The sequence below is a fragment of the Pseudophryne corroboree genome, chromosome 2, assembly GCF_028390025.1.
Source record: "Pseudophryne corroboree isolate aPseCor3 chromosome 2, aPseCor3.hap2, whole genome shotgun sequence".
In the NCBI taxonomy this organism is placed as follows: Eukaryota; Metazoa; Chordata; class Amphibia; order Anura; family Myobatrachidae; genus Pseudophryne; species Pseudophryne corroboree.
This window is the reverse complement of record NC_086445.1, coordinates 1003602163-1003622861: the sequence shown is the minus strand read 5'-3', so window position 1 is coordinate 1003622861 and position 20699 is coordinate 1003602163. Positions and strand designations below refer to the sequence as shown.

General features: G+C 48.6%; 1 protein-coding gene across 2 annotated transcripts in view; it reads left to right on the top strand.

The window, feature by feature from the left end:
- The first annotated feature begins 732 nt into the window (after window positions 1-732).
- Window positions 733-20699, top strand: part of VPS26C (VPS26 endosomal protein sorting factor C) — a 90155-nt gene continuing 70188 nt past the window's right edge. Inside the window, exon 1 of one of the 2 annotated variants that reach the window (XM_063956564.1) lies at window positions 733-1140. In XM_063956564.1, coding sequence (XP_063812634.1) covers window positions 1138-1140 — 3 coding nt within the window. In that variant the 5' untranslated portion in view covers window positions 733-1137. Of the gene's footprint in view, window positions 1141-1227; window positions 1404-20699 lie in introns of those variants that run through there. The other variant, XM_063956563.1, reaches the window with a different exon arrangement.

Genomic DNA, 20699 nt, shown 5'->3' with positions numbered 1-20699 from the left:
ACCAACCTGCTTGAAGTCAGTCAACCACAGAACCTGTGTAACTCATGAGCGTCCCGCTGTAATAAGGATAGTATGGTAAACCTATATTTAAAGCAGGAAACCCCTTTAACGATTTTGCTCTAATTTAGTACATGAATGTTGCCTTGGAGCGTAGCAGTGCTAATTTATTCCTTGTGATCGCACTGTAAGAGAGAAGAAATACAGGTGTTACTGCAATATAAAGTATATTTTATTATAGGACCGGTGTAACTATGCACTGCTGAAATCCCTGGGAATCCCAATGATTATTCAGGGAAGACATTATATATTTTGTTTTCAGCAGAATGGTGTAATATATGGGAAGCTAGGCACACACACATTACTCGTGACTGGACAAGTATTATTATTTGTTAATATACACACAGATATAAAGCAGCCAATGAGCAGCAGGTAATCCAGTTACTGAGTGAATAAAATCACAGTAGGGACACCTCCCTCACCCCAGGGCACGTGCACATTCGGGCCATTCAGCGGCTGGCAGCAGAACAGGAACGAGAAGAACATCCGCGTCATTCCCCCACTTCCAGCAGCCGAGGAGTTAATCTGTCCAGCGCGCGCTGTACAACAGGCGAGATGGGCGGGCCACGCCCCCCGACTGCCTAGGCCGACCAATCGCGTAAGCGGCTCAGATTCCCCACCGGCCAATAGCATCGCGCCGCTGCCTGAGTCAGGTAGAAACCTGGCTGGCAGCAGCAGCACCTGATGCGGTGTCGGCCGCGGCGTGCCCCGTGCGCGGCTTGTTTACCTCAGGCTGACGCACGCCCGCCACCGTGAGATAAAAAGCAGCCCGCCCGAGCGCCATGGAGACAGGAGCCGAGCGAGAGGGGGAGGACATCATCACAATCATAATAAAAGTCTGGGGAATAATACACCTGCGTCATAGCGGCCGCCTGCGTCACTCCGCCTGACCCGGCCGGCGTATTGTTTACCATGGACATGCCAAAGGCGATGCCGTCCCGGGACAGTCGCCGTGAGACGCTGGGTGCCCACAGCGTGTGGTAATCACCGCGGTGACTCAGCGGCGGCTTCTCCCGCGCATTTCTTATTGAACTGCGCCACCACCACAGCCAGTCGATATGACGTCAGCCGGCCGTTGCCATGGTAACTGCAAGGGGGAGGGGCGAGCATACGAGATTCGACAGTGTGTGTCATTCGAATGGCGTTGACAATAAAGCTCGTTGATGACGGGTAAAAAAAAAGAAAAAGCGGCGTGTGTTTGCGCTGGCGCTGTCACGTGATCAAGTCATGTGACTTTCTACTTCCTCAGGAACTGGAGGCGGCAGCCACAGCAGCAGGAGAAGGAGATCATGGGGACCGCGCTGGACATCAAGATTAAGAGGGCGAATAAGGTCTACAGGGAGGGGGTAAGAGCAGGGCTGCGGTCTGCCCCCCTCCCAGTTTAGGGAGGGGGCATATATGCCGCAGAGGGGATGTTAGCTTGGGTTGAATCGGGTAGGGTCCCTGTGGCTCCCAGCTGCTCTGAAATATTAAGTATATGCTAGAAGCAATGCAGCAAAACGATGGGGTGGGGAGTGTAGTTTAACTGCAGAGACTGAGAAACTGATGGCGCGGTGCTGTAATGGCTAGCGTTACTGTCTGACATCCCAAATGTCATCAGGTGAAATCCCCAACTAAGTATATGTTTGGAGTTTGGCTGTTCTAGTATTTTTGTGCATTTCCTCCCACAATCCAGATACATACTGGAAGGTGAATTGGCTTCTGCCAAAATAAAAACTTTGTGTGTCCCTGCGATGCGAGTGGCAATATTCCCTGTAAAGAAAGGCGGAATAATATGTGTGCACTAATTAAATAAGCTGTGACAGGTTGGATGCATTGCGCTGTGGAAAGGGGTGTGACAGACAGTTTTGCCCGTGATGACTGGTTGCATTGCACTTCAGATGTGTTCTGCAGTCAGCTGCTTACAAGCAAGGCGACCATCACTGATCTATGGTATAAAGTTTTTAATAAAAAAAAAAATTGCTCAAATTTCTAAGCTGAAGGAAAAGGTGATTGGCTTTGCCAGATCACCGCTTACTTGCAGTAAGTGTATTTGCTTCTTCTGCATCTTCCCTGAACAACCGTTATCGTCTAGTATCACTCAGACCGCTGATGGGTCACTGGTATTGACAGAAGGCATGAGTGGCCTCTTGTTAAATAGGCAGTTGATTGGGGCAGTTATAAAGTGGCTTTTAGGATGCAAAGCACGATTATTACTTCCTTTCACTAGTTGAGTCTCTCATCACATCCCCCCATAGCTCCCACCCTTTGTATCGATAAGTTATCTGCTGATATGCACTATTATTGATGTGTGGTGCTGAAACATGTTGTGGAGCTATAGAAATAAAAAGTAGTACAAAAAGACTTTCACGCACTCTAGGGCAATCTGCGCAAAGTTGTTTACAGATACAGTAAAATAAACTGAACAGCTCCTGCATCCGTTTGGTGACCAGTATCCGTTTCTATCATGCAGTAAACATAATTATGTGTAGTTGATCCACCTGCTCCAAACCTTAACTTACTGTACAGTAAACTGTAGTAAACCGTAGGGATGGCCATCGATGATTCAAAATTATAGATGTTGTATAGCCGATGTTGAATACTTTTACCATCGATGGTGTATAACCAGATGGTAGCTGTATGCACAGTGGTTTTTACCCCCACTTTTCAATTTTGGGGCTGCTAGGCTGTCAGCCAGCAGGCCTGTGCAGCCTCCGGATCTAAAGGGCCCCATACACTAGAGCGATAATGCCTGATATAGTGGATGAAATCGGGCATTTTATAGGCGTTTCCGAGCCGATCCGCGTTCCCGTGAGCATCGGATTGGATCTTCCAGATTGAATGTGCTGCATATTCAATCAGGTCCGACCTGGGGGCATGGCTGGGATCGCCCAAGATACATTGGATGCTGTCCTCTTGCATACGATGTACCTTGTGCGATCCTGCTCCCCGGGAGGCTGCCGGGGTGGTCGCATAAGTGTATGGGACCCTTTACACTGTGTGTAAGAACCGGAAATGGGATGTCCCTCCTATTTAAGAGGCTGAGCTGTCACTCACAGCTCGGCCCCGGCTCTTAGCATAAGAGCATGCGCATAAACACAGATAGTAAAATCCATCTATGGCTATGCAAAGAATACTTTGCTGCCATTGATGGTTTGTCTTACCATTGGCATCAGTGGTAACCATCGATGGCAGTAGTGCCGATGGCCATCCCTAGTAAACAGGTTTGTAAAAATGGTGCATGGAAAATTATGACCCCGCCCAAAGAAAATTTTATGCGCACAGAGGTTTTTACTCTGTAATTTGCTGGGTCAACCTGGGTCGTTTTCTGTGTGAAAAATCCCGGGACTTTAACCGTGGTTTTTACCAGGGTCAAACATTTTACAATTTCGACCTGGGTTGACCCTTTTACACATGAGAAATACCCTGGTAGAACTGCCTTACCCGGTAAATTGCTTTTCTGTGTGAAAAGGGTTTCTGGCTGAGGCCAGCAAAATGACCCCGCACTCAACTGCCTGGTCAAAGCCAGGATTTAGGGAGTTTTCAGTGTGAAAGTTACAGCACTTGCCACAGCCTCACATGTAATCATTTCTCTTACACCTGGTCAACAAGATTATTTTGACTTTATTAAATTTAAATTTTTCTAAATATGAGGGTTTTTATACTATATTTTCCATTTTTTTTTTATTTTTATATCTCTTTAGTACCCTGATTATATACATATATAGTAGTTTTTGACATGATGGACACATTTTAAAAAAACATTCTAAGACAGGGGTGGGGAACCTCAGGCCCTCAAAGCCACTTGATCCGGCCCGGCCAGGCTCACCTAAACGAGAGGAGATGCCAAGCGCACGCTGAGATTTTACCACCAGCGGGCGCCCGGCTCAGCAGCAGCCGGAGGCAGGAGCTCACGCCTGAGCTCCAGCTTCTAGCTCAGGCAGTGTACATGTGTGGCTTTGTGGCGCTATGGGAGAGATGTCATGACATCTCTCTCATAGTTCCGGTGAGAGGGAGGGCAGCGGTCCGGAAGCAGGAGCAGGGCTGGTGAGCGTTGTATTTTTTTTTTTCCTTTTAATGTGTGTGTGTGTGTATAAGCGGCGCTACTAGGGGGCATATTTATGGGGGCATATCTAATGGGGCATAACTACAGGGGGCATATTTAATGGGGCATAACAACTGACGGGGCATATCTAATGGGCAAAACAACTGACAGTGGGCATATCTAATGGGGCAGAACAACTGACTGGGGGCAAATCGAATCGGGCATAACAAGGGACTGGGGGCAGGCTAATTTTTAAGTTGATAATTTTTGTATGGCCCCTGATGGATTTTATAAATATCCAAATGGCCCTTGGTAGAGAAAAGGTTCCCCACCCCTGTTCTAAGAAGTGAATTATTAGTAGAGATGAGCGGGTTCGGTTCCTCGGAAACCGAACCCGCCCGAACTTCAGTTTTTTTTACACGGGTCCGAGCGACTCGGATCTTCCCGCCTTGCTCGGTTAACCCGATCGCGCCCGAACGTCATCATCCCGCTGTCGGATTCTCGCGAGGCTCGGATTCTATCGCGAGACTCGGATTCTATATAAGGAGCCGCGCGTCGCCGTGCATTGAAATTGATAGGGAGAGGACGTGGCTGGCGTCCTCTCCGTTTATAGAGAGTGAGACTACTAGAGTAGAGAGAGACACAGTATTATTTACTTTAGTAATTTTGGGGAGCATTAGGAGGAGTACTACTACTTGCTGAAGTGATAGTGTGACTGTATATCTGACTTGTGGGGGAGACAGTGGGGAGCAGTTAGAGTCTGAGAGCAGGAGTACATATTTTAACGTACAGTGCACACTTTTGCTGGCACTCTGCTGCCAGAGTGCCACACTGCCATTGTGACCACACTGACCACCAGTATATATTGTGATTTGTCTGCTTAGGAGTACTACTTGCAAGTTGCTGATAGTGTGACCAGTGACCTGACCACCAGTTTAATTAATCACCACCAGTTTAATAGATAGATAGATAGATATATATATATCTATCTATCTATCTATCTATCTATCTATCTATCTATCACCTACCCGTGTTTTTTTTTTTTTTTCTTTCTTCTTGATACATACTACTATAGTAGCTTACTGTAGCAGTCTGCGGTGCTGCTGAGCTGACAGTGTCCAGCAGGTCCGATATCAGTCATTACATAATAAATATATATACCTGTCCGGCTGCAGTACTAGTGATATTATATATATATATATATATATATATATATATATATATATATATATATATATATATATATATATATATTTTGCTCAAAAAAATAAAGGGAACACTAAAATAACACATCCTAGATCTGAATGAATGAAATATTCTTATTAAATACTTTGTTCTTTACATAGTTGAATGTGCTGACCACAAAATCATACAAAAATTATCAATGGAAATCAAATTTATTAACCCATGGAGGTCTGGATTTGGAGTCACCCTCAAAATTAAAGTGGAAAAACACACTACAGGCTGATCCAACTGTGATGTAATGTCCTTAAAACAAGTCAAAATGAGGCTCAGTAGTGTGTGTGGCCTCCACGTGCCTGTATGACCTCCCTACAACCCACACAAGTGGCTCAGGTAGTGCAGCTCATCCAGGATGGCACATTAATGCGAGCTGTGGCAAGAAGGTTTGCTGTGTCTGTCAGCGTAGTGTCCAGAGCATGGAGGCGCTACCAAGAGACAGGCCAGTACATCAGGGTACGTGGAGGAAGCCGTAGGAGGGCAACAACCCAGCAGCAGGACCGCTACCTCCGCCTTTGTGCAAGGAGGAACAGGAGGAGCACTGCCAGAGCCCTGCAAAATGACCTCCAGCAAGCCACAAATGTGCATGGGTCTACTCAAACGATCAGAAACAGACTCCATGAGGGTGGTAGGAGGGCCCGACGTCCACAGGTGGGGGTTGTGCTTACAGCCCAACACCGTGCAGGACGTTTGGCATTTGCCAGAGAACACCAAGATTGGCAAATTCGCCACTGGCGCCCTGTGCTCTTCACAGATGAAAGCAGGTTCTCACTGAGCACGTGACAGACGTGACCGAGTCTGGAGATGCCAAGGAGAATGTTCTGCTGCCTGCAACATCCTCCAACATGACCGGTTTGGCAGTGGGTCAGTAATGTTGTGGGGTGGCATTTCTTTGGGGGGCCGCACAGCCCTCCATGTGCTCGCCAGAGGTAGCCTGACTGCCATTAGGTACCGAGATGAGATCCTCAGACCCCTTGTGAGACCATGTGCTGGTGCGGTTGGCCTGGGTTCCTCCTAATGCAAGACAATGCTAGACCTCATGTGGCTGGAGTGTGTCAGCAGTTCCTGCAAGACGAAGGCATTGATGCTATGGGCTGGCCCACCCGTTCCCCAGACCTGAATCCAATTGAGCACATCTGGGACATCATGTCTCGCTCCATCCACCAACGCCACATTGCACCACAGACTGTCCAGGAGTTGGCGGATGCTTTAGTCCAGGTCTGGGAGGAGATCCCTCAGGAGACCATCCGCCACCTCATCAGGAGCATGCCCAGGCGTTGTAGGGAGGTCATACAGGCACGTGGAGGCCACACACACTACTGAGCCTCATTGATGGCTTGTTTTAAGGACATTACACCAAAGTTGGATCAGCTTGTAGTGTGTTTTTCCACTTTAATTTTGAGTGTGACTCCAAATCCAGACCCTCATGGGTTAATAAATTTGATTTCAATTAATAATTTTTGTGTGATTTTGTTGTCAGCACATTCAACTATGTAAAGAACAAAGTATTTAATAAGAATATTTCATTCATTCAGATCTAGGATGTGTTATTTTAGTGTTCCCTTTATTTTTTTGAGCAGTGTATATATTAATGAGATGAAATTATCATCCAGTCTATATTAGCAGCAGACACAGTACGGTAGTCCACGGCTGTAGCTACCTCTGTGTCGGCAGTCGCTGGTCCATCCATAATTGTATACCACCTACCCGTGGTTTTTTTTTTTTTTTCTTTCTTCTTGATACATACTACTATAGTAGCTTACTGTAGCAGTCTGCGGTGCTGCTGAGCTGACAGTGTCCAGTAGGTCCGTCATCAGTCATTACATAATAAATATATATACCTGTGCGGCTGCAGTACTAGTGATATTATATATATATATATATATATATATATATATATATATATATATATATATTTCTCTGACGTCCTAGTGGATGTTGGGGACTCCGTCAGGACCATGGGGAATAGCGGCTCCGCAGGAGACGGGGCACAAAATTTAAAAGTTTGACCACTAGGTGGTGTGTACTGGCTCCTCCCCCTATGACCCTCCTCCAAGCCTCAGTTAGGTTTTTGTGCCCGTCCGAGCAGGGTGCAATCTAGGTGGCTCTCATAAAGAGCTGCTTAGAGTAAAAGTTTTGATAGTTTTATTATTTTCAGTGAGTCCTGCTGGCAACAGGCTCACTGCAACGAGGGACCTAGGGGAGAAGAAGTGAACTCACCTGCGTGCAGGATGGATTTGCTTCTTAGGCTACTGGACACTAGCTCCAGAGGGACGATCACAGTTACAGCCTGGATGGGTCACCGGAGCCGCGCCGCCGACCCCCTTGCAGATGCCGAAGTAAGAAGAGGTCCAGAAACCGGCGGCTGAAGGCTTTTCAGTCTTCATGAGGTAGCGCACAGCACTGCAGCTGTGCGCCATTGCGCTCAGGCACACTTCACACAGGCGGTCACTGAGGGTGCAGGGCGCTGGGGGGGGCGCCCTGGGCAGCAATGTTAATACCTTTCTGGCTAAAAAGAATACATCACATATAGTCCTTGAGGCTATATGGATGTATTTCACCCCTGCCAGGTCTCAGAAAAACCGGGAGAAGAGCCCGCCGGAATAGGGGGCGGGGCCTATCTCCTCAGCACACAGCGCCATTTTCCTACACAGCTCCGCTGCTAGGAAGGCTCCCAGGCTCTCCCCTGCACTGCACTACAGAAACAGGGTAAAAAACAGAGAGGGGGGGCATTTTTTGGCGATATTATATATATTTAAGCAGCTATAAAGAAACAACCATTTCTCTAACGTCCTAAGTGGATGCTGGGGACTCCGTCAGGACCATGGGGATTAGCGGCTCCGCAGGAGACAGGGCACAAAAGTAAAAGCTTTAGGATCAGGTGGTGTGCACTGGCTCCTCCCCCCATGACCCCCCTCCAAGCCTCAGTTAGATTTTTGTGCCCGGCCGAGAAGGGTGCAATCTAGGTGGCTCTCCTAAAGAGCTGCTTAGAGTAAAAGTTTCTTAGGTTTTTTATTTTCAGTGAGTCCTGCTGGCAACAGGCTCACTGCTACGAGGGACTTAGGGGAGAGAAGTGAACTCACCTGCGTGCAGGATGGATTGGCTTCTTAGGCTACTGGACACCATTAGCTCCAGAGGGAGTCTGAACACAGGTCTCACCCTGGGGTTCGTCCCGGAGCCGCGCCGCCGACCCCCCTTGCAGATGCCGAAAAGTGAAGAGGTCCAGAAACGGCGGCAGAAGACTCTTCAGTCTTCATAAGGTAGCGCACAGCACTGCAGCTGTGCGCCATTGTTGTCAGCACACTTCATAGCAGCGGTCACTGAGGGTGCAGGGCGCTGGGGGGGGCGCCCTGGGCAGCAATGATAGTACCTTATTCTGGCTAAAAATACATCACATATAGCCCCTGGGGGCTATATGGATGTATTTAACCCCTGCCAGGTCTCAGAAAAACGGGAGAAGAAGCCCGCCGAAAAGGGTGCGGGGCCTATTCTCCTCAGCACACAGCGCCATTTTCCCTCACAGAAATGCTGGTGGGAAGGCTCCCAGGCTCTCCCCTGCACTGCACTACAGAAACAGGGTTAAAACAGAGAGGGGGGGCACTTATTTGGCGATATGTATATATATATTAAAATGCTATAAGGGAAAAACACTTACATAAAGGTTGTCCCTGTATAATTATAGCGTTTTTGGTGTGTGCTGGCAAACTCTCCCTCTGTCTCCCCAAAGGGCTAGTGGGGTCCTGTCCTCTATCAGAGCATTCCCTGTGTGTGTGCTGTGTGTCGGTACGTGTGTGTCGACATGTATGAGGACGATGTTGGTGAGGAGGCGGAGCAATTGCCTGAAATGGTGATGTCACTCTCTAGGGAGTCGACACCGGAATGGATGGCTTATTTAAGGAATTACGTGATAATGTCAACACGCTGCAAGGTCGGTTGACGACATGAGACGGCCGGCAAACAAATTAGTACCTGTCCAGGCGTCTCAAACACCGTCAGGGGCTGTAAAACGCTCATTTACCTCAGTCGGTCGACACAGACACGGACACTGACTCCAGTGTCGACGGTGAAGACACAAACGTATTTTCCTTTAGGGCCACACGTTACATGTTAAGGGCAATGAAGGAGGTGTTACATATTTCTGATACTACAAGTACCACAAGAAGGGTATTATGTGGGGTGTGAAAAAACTACCTGTAGTTTTTCCTGAATCAGATAAATTAAATGAAGTGTGTGATGATGCGTGGGTTTCCCCCGATAGAAAATTATTGGCGGTATACCCTTTCCCGCCAGAAGTTAGGGCGCGTTGGGAAACACCCTTTAGGGTGCATAAGGCGCTCACACGCTTATCAAAACAAGTGGTGGTACCGTCTCCAGATAGGGCCGCCCTCAAGGAGCCAGCTGAGAGGCTGGAAAATATCCTAAAAAGGTATATACACACATACTGGTGTTATACTGCGACCAGCGATCGCCTCAGCCTGGATGTGCAGCGCTGGGGTGGCTTGGTCGGATTCCCTGACTGAATATATTGATACCCTTGACAGGGACAGTATTTTATTGACTATAGAGCATTTAAAGGATGCATTTCTATATATGCGAGATGCACAGAGGGATATTTGCACTCTGGCATCAAGAGTAAGTGCGATGTCCATATCTGCCAGAAGATGTTTATGGACACGACAGTGGTCAGGTGATGCAGATTCCAAACGGCACATGGAAGTATTGCCGTATAAAGGGGAGGAGTTATTTGGGGTCGGTCCATCGGACCTGGTGGCCTCGGCAACAGCTGGAAAATCCACCTTTTTTACCCCAAATCACATCTCAGCAGAAAAAGACACTGTCTTTTCAGCCTCAGTCCTTTCGTCCCCATAAGGGCAAGCGGGCAAAAGGCCAGTCATATCTGCCCAGGGATAGAGGAAAGGGAAGAAGACTGCAGCAGGCAGCCCATTCCCAGAAACAGAAGCCCTCCACAGCTTCTGCCAAGTCCTCAACATGACGCTGGGGCCGTACAAGCGGACTCAAGTGCGGTGGGGGGTCATCTCAAGAGTTTCAGCGCGTAGTGGGCTCACTCGCAAGTGGACCCCTGGATCCTACAAGTAGTATCCCAGGGGTACAGACTGGAAATTCGAGACGTCTCCCCCTCGCAGGCTCCTGATGTCTGCTTTACCAACGTCTTCCTCCGACAGGGAGGCAGTATTGGAAACAATTCACAAGCTGTATTCCCAGCAGGTGATAATCAAAGTACCCCTCCTACAACAAGGAAAGGGGTATTATTCCACACTATATTGTGGTACTGAAGCCAGACGGCTCGGTGAGACCTATTCTAAATGGGAAATCTTTGAACACTTGCATACAAAGGTTCAAATCAAGATGGAATCACTCAGAGCAGTGATAGCGAACCAGGAAGAAGGGGACTATATGGTGTCCCTGGACATCAAGGATGCTTACCTCCATGTCCCAAATTGCCCTTCTCACCAAGGGTACCTCAGGTTCGTGGTACGGAACTGTCACTATCAGTTTCAGACGCTGCCGTTTGGATTGTCCACGGCACCCCGGGTCTTTACCAAAGTAATGGCCAAAATGATGATTCTTCTTCAAAGAAAAGGCGTCTTAATTATCCCTTACTTGGACGATCTCCTGATAAGGGCAAGGTCCAGAGAACAGTTGGAAGTCGGAGTAGCACTATCTCAAGTAGTTCTACGACAGCACGGGTGGATTCTAAATATCCAAAATCACAGCCGTTTCCGACGACACGTCTGCTGTTCCTAGGGATGGTTCTGGACACAGTCCAGAAAAAGGTGTTTCTCCTGGAGGAGAAAGCCAGGGAGTTATCCGAGCTAGTCAGGAACCTCCTAAAACCAGGAAAAGTGTCAGTGCATCATTGCACAAGAGTCCTGGGAAAAATGGTGGCTTATTACGAAGCGATTCCATTCGGCAGATTCCACGCAAGAACTTTTCAGTGGGATCTGCTGGACAAATGGTCCGGATCGCATTTTCAGATGCTTCAGCGGATAACCCTATCTCCAAGGACAAGGGTGTCTCTCCTGTGGTGGTTACAGAGTGCTCATCTTCTAGAGGGCCGCAGATTCGGCATTCAGGATTGGATGCTGGTGACCACGGAGGCCAGCCTGAGAGGCTGGGGAGCAGTCACACAGGGAAAAAATTTCCAGGGAGTGTGATCAAGTCTGGAGATTTTTCTCCACATAAATATACTGGAGCTAAGGGCAATTTACAATGCTCTAAGCTTAGCAAGACCTCTGCTTCAAGGTCAGCCGGTATTGATCCAGTGGGACAACATCACGGCAGTCGCCCACGTAAACAGACAGGGCGGCACAAGAAGCAGGAGGGCAGTGGCAGAAACTGCAAGGATTTTTCGCTGGGCAGAAAATCATGTGATAGCACTGTCAGCAGTGTTCATTCCGGGAGTGGACAACTGGGAAGCAGACTTCCTCAGCAGGCACAACCTCCACCCGGGAGAGTGGGGACTTCATCGGGAAGTCTTCCACATGATTGTGAACCGTTGGAAAAGACCAAAGGTGGACATGATGGCGTCCCGCCTGAACAAAAAACTGGACAAGTATTGCGCCAGGTCAAAAGACCCTCCGGCAATAGCTGTGGACGTTTCTGGTAACACCGTGGGTGTACCAGTCGGGGTATGTCTTCCCTCCTCTGCTTCTCATACCCAAGGTATTGAGAATTATAAGACGTAGAGGAGTAAGAACTATACTCGTGGCTCCGGATTGGCCAAGAAGGACTTGGTACCCGGAACTTCAAGAGATGCTCACAGAGGACTCATGGCCTCTGCCGCTAAGAAGGGACTTGCTTCAGCAAGTACCATGTCTGTTCCAAGACTTACTGCGGCTGCGTTTGACGGCATGGCGGTTGAACGCCGGATCCTAAGGGAAAAAGGCATTCCGGAAGAGGTCATTCCTACCCTGGTCACAGCCAGGAAGGAGGTGACCGCACAACATTATCACCACATGTGGCGAAAAAATGTTGCGTGGTGTGAGGCCAGGAAGGCCCCATGAAGAAATTTCAACTCGGTCGTTTCCTGCATTTCCTGCAAACAGGAGTGTCTATGGGCCTCAAATTGGGGTCCATTAAGGTTCAAATTTCGGCCCTGTCGATTTTCTTCCAGAAAGAATTGGCTTCAGTTCCTGAAGTCCAGAAGTTTGTCAAGGGAGTACTGCATATACAACCCCCTTTTGTGCCTCCAGTGGCACTGTGGGATCTCAACGTAGTTCTGGGATTCCTAAAATCACATTGGTTTAACCCGCTCAAATCTGTGGATTTGAAATATCTCACAGGTAAAGTGACCATGCTGTTGGCCCTGGCCTTGGCCAGGCGAGTGTCAGAATTGGCGGCGTTTGTCTCAAAAAAGCCCATATCTGATTGTCCATTCGGACAGGGCAGAGCTGCGGACTCATCCCCAGTTTCTCCCAAAGGTGGTGTCAGTGTTTCACCTGAACCAGCTTATTGTGGTACCTGCGGCTACTAGGGACTTGGAGGACTCCAAGTTGCTAGATGTTGTCAGGGCCCTGAAAATATAGTTTCCAGGACGGCTGGAGTCAGGAAAACTGACTTGCTGTTATCCTGTATGCACCCAACAAACTGGGTGCTCTTGCTTCTAAGCAGACGATTGCTAGTTGGATGTGTAGTACAATTCAGCTTGCACATTCTGTGGCAGGCCTGCCACAGCCAAAATATGTAAATGCCCATTCCACAAGGAAGGTGGGCTCATCTTGGGTGGCTGCCCGAGGGGTCTCGGCTTTACAACTTTGCCGAGCTGATACTTGGTCAGGGGCACACCCTGACTGAGGAGGACCTGGAGTTCTCTCATTCGGTGCTGCAGAGTCATCCGCACTCTCCCGCCCGTTTGGGAGCTTTGGTATAATCCCCATGGTCCTGACTGAGTCCCCAGCATCCACTTAGGACGTTAGAGAAAATAAGAATTTACTTACCGATAATTCTATTTCTCGTAGTCCGTAGTGGATGCTGGGCGCCCATCCCAAGTGCGGATTGTCTGCAATATTTGTACATAGTTATTGTTACAAAAATCGGGTTATTATTGTTGTGAGCCATCTTTTCAGAGGCTCCGCTGTTATCATGCTGTTAACTGGGTTCAGATCACAGGTTGTACAGTGTGATTGGTGTGGCTGGTATGAGTCTTACCCGGGATTCAAAATCCTTCCTTATTGTGTACGCTCGTCCGGGCACAGTATCCTAACTGAGGCTTGGAGGGGGGTCATGGGGGGAGGAGCCAGTGCACACCACCTGATCCTAAAGCTTTTACTTTTGTGCCCTGTCTCCTGCGGAGCCGCTAATCCCCATGGTCCTGACGGAGTCCCCAGCATCCACTACGGACTACGAGAAATAGAATTATCGGTAAGTAAATTCTTATTTTTATATAAGGTTGTTCCTATATAATTATAGCGCTTTGGTGTGTGCTGGCAAACTCTCCCTCTGTCTCCCCAAAGGGCTAGTGGGGTCCTGTCCTCTATCAGAGCATTCCCTGTGTGTCTGCTGTGTCGGTACGTGTGTGTCGACATGTATGAGGACGATGTTGGTGTGGAGGCGGAGCAATTGCCGGTAATGGTGATGTCACCCCCTAGGGAGTCGACACCGGAATGGATGGCTTTGTTTATGGAATTACGTGATAATGTCAGCACGCTGCAAAAGTCGGTTGACGACATGAGACGACCGGCAAACCAGTTAGTACCTGTACAGGCGTCTCAAACACAGTCAGGGGCTGTAAAACGCCCTTTGCCTCAGTCGGTCGACACTGACCCAGACACGGACACCGAATCTAGTGTCGACGGTGAAGAAACGAACGTATTTTCCAGTAGGGCCACACGTTATATGATCACGGCAATGAAGGAGGCTTTGCATATCTCTGATACTGCAAGTACCACAAAAAGGGGTATTATGTGGGGTCTGAAAAAACTACCTGTAGTTTTTCCTGAATCAGAGGAATTGAATGACGTGTGTGATGAAGCGTGGGTTACCCCTGATAAAAAACTGCTAATTTCAAAGAAGTTATTGGCGTTATACCCTTTCCCGCCAGAGGTTAGGGCGCGCTGGGAAACACCCCCTAGGGTGGACAAGGCGCTCACACGTTTATCCAAACAAGTGGCGTTACCGTCTCCTGATACGGCCGCCCTCAAGGATCCAGCTGATAGGGGGCTGGTAAATACTCTAAAAAGTATATACACACATACTGGTGTTATACTGCGACCAGCAATCGCCTCAGCCTGGATGTGCAGTGCTGGGGTGGCTTGGTCGGATTCCCTGACTGAAAATATTGATACCCTGGATAGGGACAGTATTTTATTGACTATAGAGCAATTAAAGGATGCATTCCTTTATATGCGAGATGCACAGAGGGATATCTGCACTCTGGCATCAAGAGTAAGTGCGATGTCCATATCTGCCAGAAGAAGTCTATGGACACGACAGTGGTCAGGTGATGCGGATTCCAAACGGCATATGGAAGTATTGCCGTATAAAGGGGAGGAATTATTTGGGGTCGGTCTATCGGATTTGGTAGCCACGGCAACAGCCGGGAAGTCCACCTTTTTACCTCAAGTCCCCTCCCAGCAGAAAAAGACGCAGTCTTTTCAGCCGCAGTCCTTTCGTTCCTATAAGAACAAGCGAGCAAAAGGACATTCATATTTGCCCCGAGGCAAAGGAAAGGGTAAGAGACTGCAGCAAGCAGCCCCTTCCCAGGAGCAGAAGTCCTCCCCGGCTTCTGCAAAGGCCTCAGCATGACGCTGGGACCTTACAAGCGGACTCAGGGGCGGTGGGGGGGTCGCCTCAAGAATTTCAGCGCACAGTGGGCTCACTCGCAGGTGGACCCCTGGATCCTGCAGGTAGTATCTCAGGGTTACAGGTTGGAATTCGAGAAGTCTCCCCCTCGCCGGTTCCTAAAATCTGCTTTGCCAACGTCTCCCTCAGACAGGGCGACGGTATTGGAAGCCATTCACAAGCTGTATTCTCAGCAGGTGATAATCAAGGTACCCCTTCTACAACAGAGAAAGGGGTATTACTCCACGCTATTTGTGGTACCGAAGCCGGACGGCTCGGTAAGACCTATTCTAAATCTGAAATCTCTGAACCTGTACATACAAAAATTCAAGTTCAAGATGGAGTCACTCAGAGCAGTGATAGCGAATCTGGAAGAAGGGGATTTTATGGTGTCCTTGGACATCAAGGATGCTTACCTTCATGTCCCAATTTGCCCTTCACACCAAGGGTACCTCAGGTTCGTGGTACAAAACTGTCATTATCAGTTTCAGACGCTGCCGTTTGGATTGTCCACGGCACCCAGGGTCTTTACCAAGGTAATGGCCGAAATGATGATCCTTCTTCGAAGAGAAGGCGTATTAATTATCCCTTACTTGGACGATCTGATAAGGGCAAGATCCAGAGAACAGCTGGAGGTCGGAGTAGCACTAACTCAAGTAGTGCTCCACCAGCACGGGTGGATTCTGAATTTTCCAAAATCCCAACTGATCCCGACGACACGTCTGCTGTTCCTAGGGATGGTTCTGGACACTGTTCAGAAAAAGGTATTTCTTCCGAAGGAGAAAGCCAGGGAGTTATCCGAACTCGTCAGGAACCTCCTAAAACCAGGGACAGTGTCTGTGCATCAATGCACAAGAGTCCTGGGAAAAATGGTGGCTTCTTACGAAGCGATTCCATTCGGCAGATTCCATGCACAAATTTTTCAGTGGGATCTGCTAGACAAATGGTCCAGATCGCATCTGCAGATGCATCAGCGGATAAAATTGTCGACAAGGACAAGGGTCTCTCTGCTATGGTGGTTGCAGAGTGCTCATCTGTTAGAGGGCCGCAGATTCGGCATACAGAACTGGGTCCTAGTGACCACGGATGCCAGCCTGAGAGGCTGGGGAGCGGTCACACAAGGAAGAAACTTCCAGGGCGTGTGGTCAAGCCTGGAAACGTCTCTTCACATAAATATACTGGAACTAAGAGCAATCTACAATGCTCTAAGCCTGGCAAAACCTCTGCTTCAGGGTCAGCCGGTGTTGATCCAGTCGGACAACATCACGGCAGTCGCCCACGTAAACAGACAGGGCGGCACAAGAAGCAGGAGGGCAATGGCAGAAGCTGCAAGGATTCTTCGCTGGTCGGAAAATCATGTGATAGCACTGTCAGCAGTGTTCATCCCGGGAGTGGACAACTGGGAAGCAGACTTCCTCAGCAGACACGATCTTCACCCGGGAGAGTGGGGACTTCATCCAGAAGTCTTCCACATGATTGTAGTCCATTGAGAAAGACCAATGGTGGACATGATGGCGTCCCGCCTCAACAAAAAACTGGACAGGTATTGCGCCAGGTCAAGAGACCCTCAGGCAATAGCTGTGGACGCTCTGGTAACACCATGGGTGTACCAGTCAGTGTATGTGTTCCCTCCTCTGCCTCTCATACCCAAGGTACTGAGAATTATACGGCAAAGGGGAGTAAGAACGATACTAGTGGCTCCGGCCTGGCCAAGAAGGACTTGGTACCCGGAACTTCAGGAGATGCTCACGGAAGATCTGTGGCCTCTACCTCTAAGAAGGGATCTGCTTCAGCAGGGACCGTGTCTATTCCAAGACTTACCGCGGCTGCGTTTGACGGCATGGCGGTTGAACGCCGGATCCTAAGGGAAAAAGGCATTCCGGAAGAGGTCATCCCTACCCTGGTCAAAGCCAGGAAGGAGGTGACTGCACAACATTATCACCGCATTTGGAGAAAATATGTTGCATGGTGTGAGGCCAGGAAGGCCCCGACAGAGGAATTTCAACTGGGTCGATTCCTACATTTCCTGCAAACAGGATTATCTATGGGCCTCAAATTAGGGTCCATTAAGGTTCAAATTTCGGCCCTGTCGATTTTCTTCCAGAAAGAATTGGCTTCAGTTCCTGAAGTCCAGACTTTTGTGAAAGGCCCTGGCTTCAGCCAGGAGAGTGTCGGAATTGGCGGCTTTATCGTATAAAAGCCCATATCTGATTTTCCATTCGGACAGGGCAGAATTGAGGACGCGTCCTCATTTTCTGCCTAAGGTGGTATCAGCGTTTCACCTGAACCAGCCTATTGTGGTGCCTGCGGCTACTAGCGATTTGGAGGATTCCAAGTTGCTGGACGTTGTCAGAGCATTGAAAATATATATTTCAAGGACGGCTGGAGTCAGAAAATCTGACTCGCTGTTTATACTGTATGCACCCAACAAGCTGGGTGCTCCTGCTTCTAAGCAGACGATTGCTCGTTGGATTTGTAGCACAATTCAACTTGCACATTCTGTGGCAGGCCTGCCACAGCCTAAATCTGTCAAGGCCCATTCCACAAGGAAGGTGGGCTCATCTTGGGCGGCTGCCCGAGGGGTCTCGGCATTACAACTCTGCCGAGCAGCTACGTGGTCAGGGGAGAACACGTTTGTAAAATTCTACAAATTTGATACCCTGGCTAAGGAGGACCTGGAGTTCTCTCATTCGGTGCTGCAGAGTCATCCGCACTCTCCCGCCCGTTTGGGAGCTTTGGTATAATCCCCATGGTCCTGACGGAGTCCCCAGCATCCACTAGGACGTCAGAGAAAATAAGAATTTACTCACCGGTAATTCTATTTCTCGTAGTCCGTAGTGGATGCTGGGCGCCCATCCCAAGTGCGGATTGTCTGCAATACTTGTACATAGTTATTGTTACAAAAAAATCGGGTTGTTTATTGTTGTGAGCCATCTTTTCAGAGGCTCCTACGTTATCATACTGTTAACTGGGTTCAGATCACAAGTTGTACGGTGTGATTGGTGTGGCTGGTATGAGTCTTACCCGGGATTCAAAATCCTTCCTTATTGTGTACGCTCGTCCGGGCACAGTATCCTAACTGAGGCTTGGAGGAGGGTCATAGGGGGAGGAGTCAGTACACACCACCTAGTGGTCAAACTTTTAAATTTTGTGCCCTGTCTCCTGCGGAGCCGCTATTCCCCATGGTCCTGACGGAGTCCCCAGCATCCACTACGGACTACGAGAAATAGAATTACCGGTGAGTAAATTCTTTATATATATATATATATATATATATATATATATATATATATATATATATATATATATATATATATATATATATTTCATCTCATTATCATCCAGTCTATATTAGCAGCAGACACAGTACGGTAGTCTACGGCTGTAGCTACCTCTGTGTCGGCAGTCGCTGGTCCATCCATAAGTATACTAGTATCCATCCATCTCCATTGTTTACCTGAGGTGCCTTTTAGTTGTGCCTATTAAAATATGGAGAACAAAAATGTTGAGGTTCCAAAATTAGGGAAAGATCAAGATCCACTTCCACCTCGTGCTGAAGCTGCTGCCACTAGTCATGGCCGAGACGATGAAATGCCAGCAACGTCGTCTGCCAAGGCCGATGCCCAATGTCATTGTACAGAGCATGTAAAATCCAAAACACCAAATATCAGTAAAAAAAGGACTCCAAAATCTAAAATAAAATTGTCGGAGGAGAAGCGTAAACTTGCCAATATGCCATTTACCACACGGAGTGGCAAGGAACGGCTGAGGCCCTGGCCTATGTTCATGGCTAGTGGTTCAGCTTCACATGAGGATGGAAGCACTCAGCCTCTCGCTAGAAAAATGAAAAGACTCAAGCTGGCAAAAGCACCGCAAAGAACTGTGCGTTCTTCGAAATCACAAATCCACAAGGAGAGTCCAATTGTGTCGGTTGCGATGCCTGACCTTCCCAACACTGGACGTGAAGAGCATGCGCCTTCCACCATTTGCACGCCCCCTGCAAGTGCTGGAAGGAGCACCCGCAGTCCAGTTCCTGATAGTCAGATTGAAGATGTCAGTGTTGAAGTACACCAGGATGAGGAGGATATGGGTGTTGCTGGCACTGAGGAGGAAATTGACAAGGAGGATTCTGATGGTGAGGTGGTTTGTTTAAGTCAGGCACCCGGGGAGACACCTGTTGTCCGTGGGAGGAATAGGGCCGTTGACATGCCTGGTGAAAATACCAAAAAAATCAGCTCTTCGGTGTGGAAGTATTTCAACAGAAATGCGGACAACATTTGTCAAGCCGTGTGTTGCCTTTGTCAAGCTGTAATAAGTAGGGGTAAGGACGTTAACCACCTCGGAACATCCTCCCTTATACGTCACCTGCAGCGCATTCATAATAAGTCAGTGACAAGTTCAAAAACTTTGGGCGACAGCGGAAGCAGTCCACTGACCAGTAAATCCCTTCCTCTTGTAACCAAGCTCACGCAAACCACCCCACCAACTCCCTCAGTGTCAATTTCCTCCTTCCCCAGGAATGCCAATAGTCCTGCAGGCCATGTCACTGGCAATTCTGACGAGTCCTCTCCTGCCTGGGATTCCTCCGATGCATCCTTGCGTGTAACGCCTACTGCTGCTGGCGCTGCTGTTGTTGCTGCTGGGAGTCGATGGTCATCCCAGAGGGGAAGTCGTAAGCCCACTTTTACTACTTCCACCAAGCAATTGACTGTCCAACAGTCCTTTGCGAGGAAGATGAAATATCACAGCAGTCATCCTGTTGCAAAGCGGATAACTGAGGCCTTGACAACTATGTTGGTGTTAGACGTGCGTCCGGTATCCGCCGTTAGTTCACAGGGAACTAGACAATTTCTTGAGGTAGTGTGCCCCCGTTACCAAATACCATCTAGGTTCCACTTCTCTAGGCAGGCGATACCGAGAATGTACACGGACGTCAGAAAAAGACTCACCAGTGTCCTAAAAAATGCAGTTGTACCCAATGTCCACTTAACCACGGACATGTGGAGCAGGGCAGGGTCAGGACTATATGACTGTGACAGCCCACTGGGTAGATGTATGGACTCCCGCCGCAAGAACAGCAGCGGCGGCACCAGTAGCAGCATCTCGCAAACGCCAACTCTTTCCTAGGCAGGCTACGCTTTGTATCACCGGTTTCCAGAATACGCACACAGCTGAAAACCTCTTACGGCAACTGAGGAAGATCATCGCGGAATGGCTTACCCCAATTGGACTCTCCTGTGGATTTGTGGCATCGGACAACGCCAGCAATATTGTGTGTGCATTAAATATGGGCAAATTCCAGCACGTCCCATGTTTTGCACATACCTTGAATTTGGTGGTGCAGAATTTTTAAAAAAACGACAGGGGCGTGCAAGAGATGCTGTCGGTGGCCAGAAGAATTGCGGGACACTTTCGGCGTACAGGCACCACGTACAGAAGACTGGAGCACCACCAAAAACGCCTGAACCTGCCCTGCCATCATCTGAAGCAAGAAGTGGTAACGAGGTGGAATTCAACCCTATATATGCTTCAGAGGTTGGAGGAGCAGCAAAAGGCCATTCAAGCCTATACAATTGAG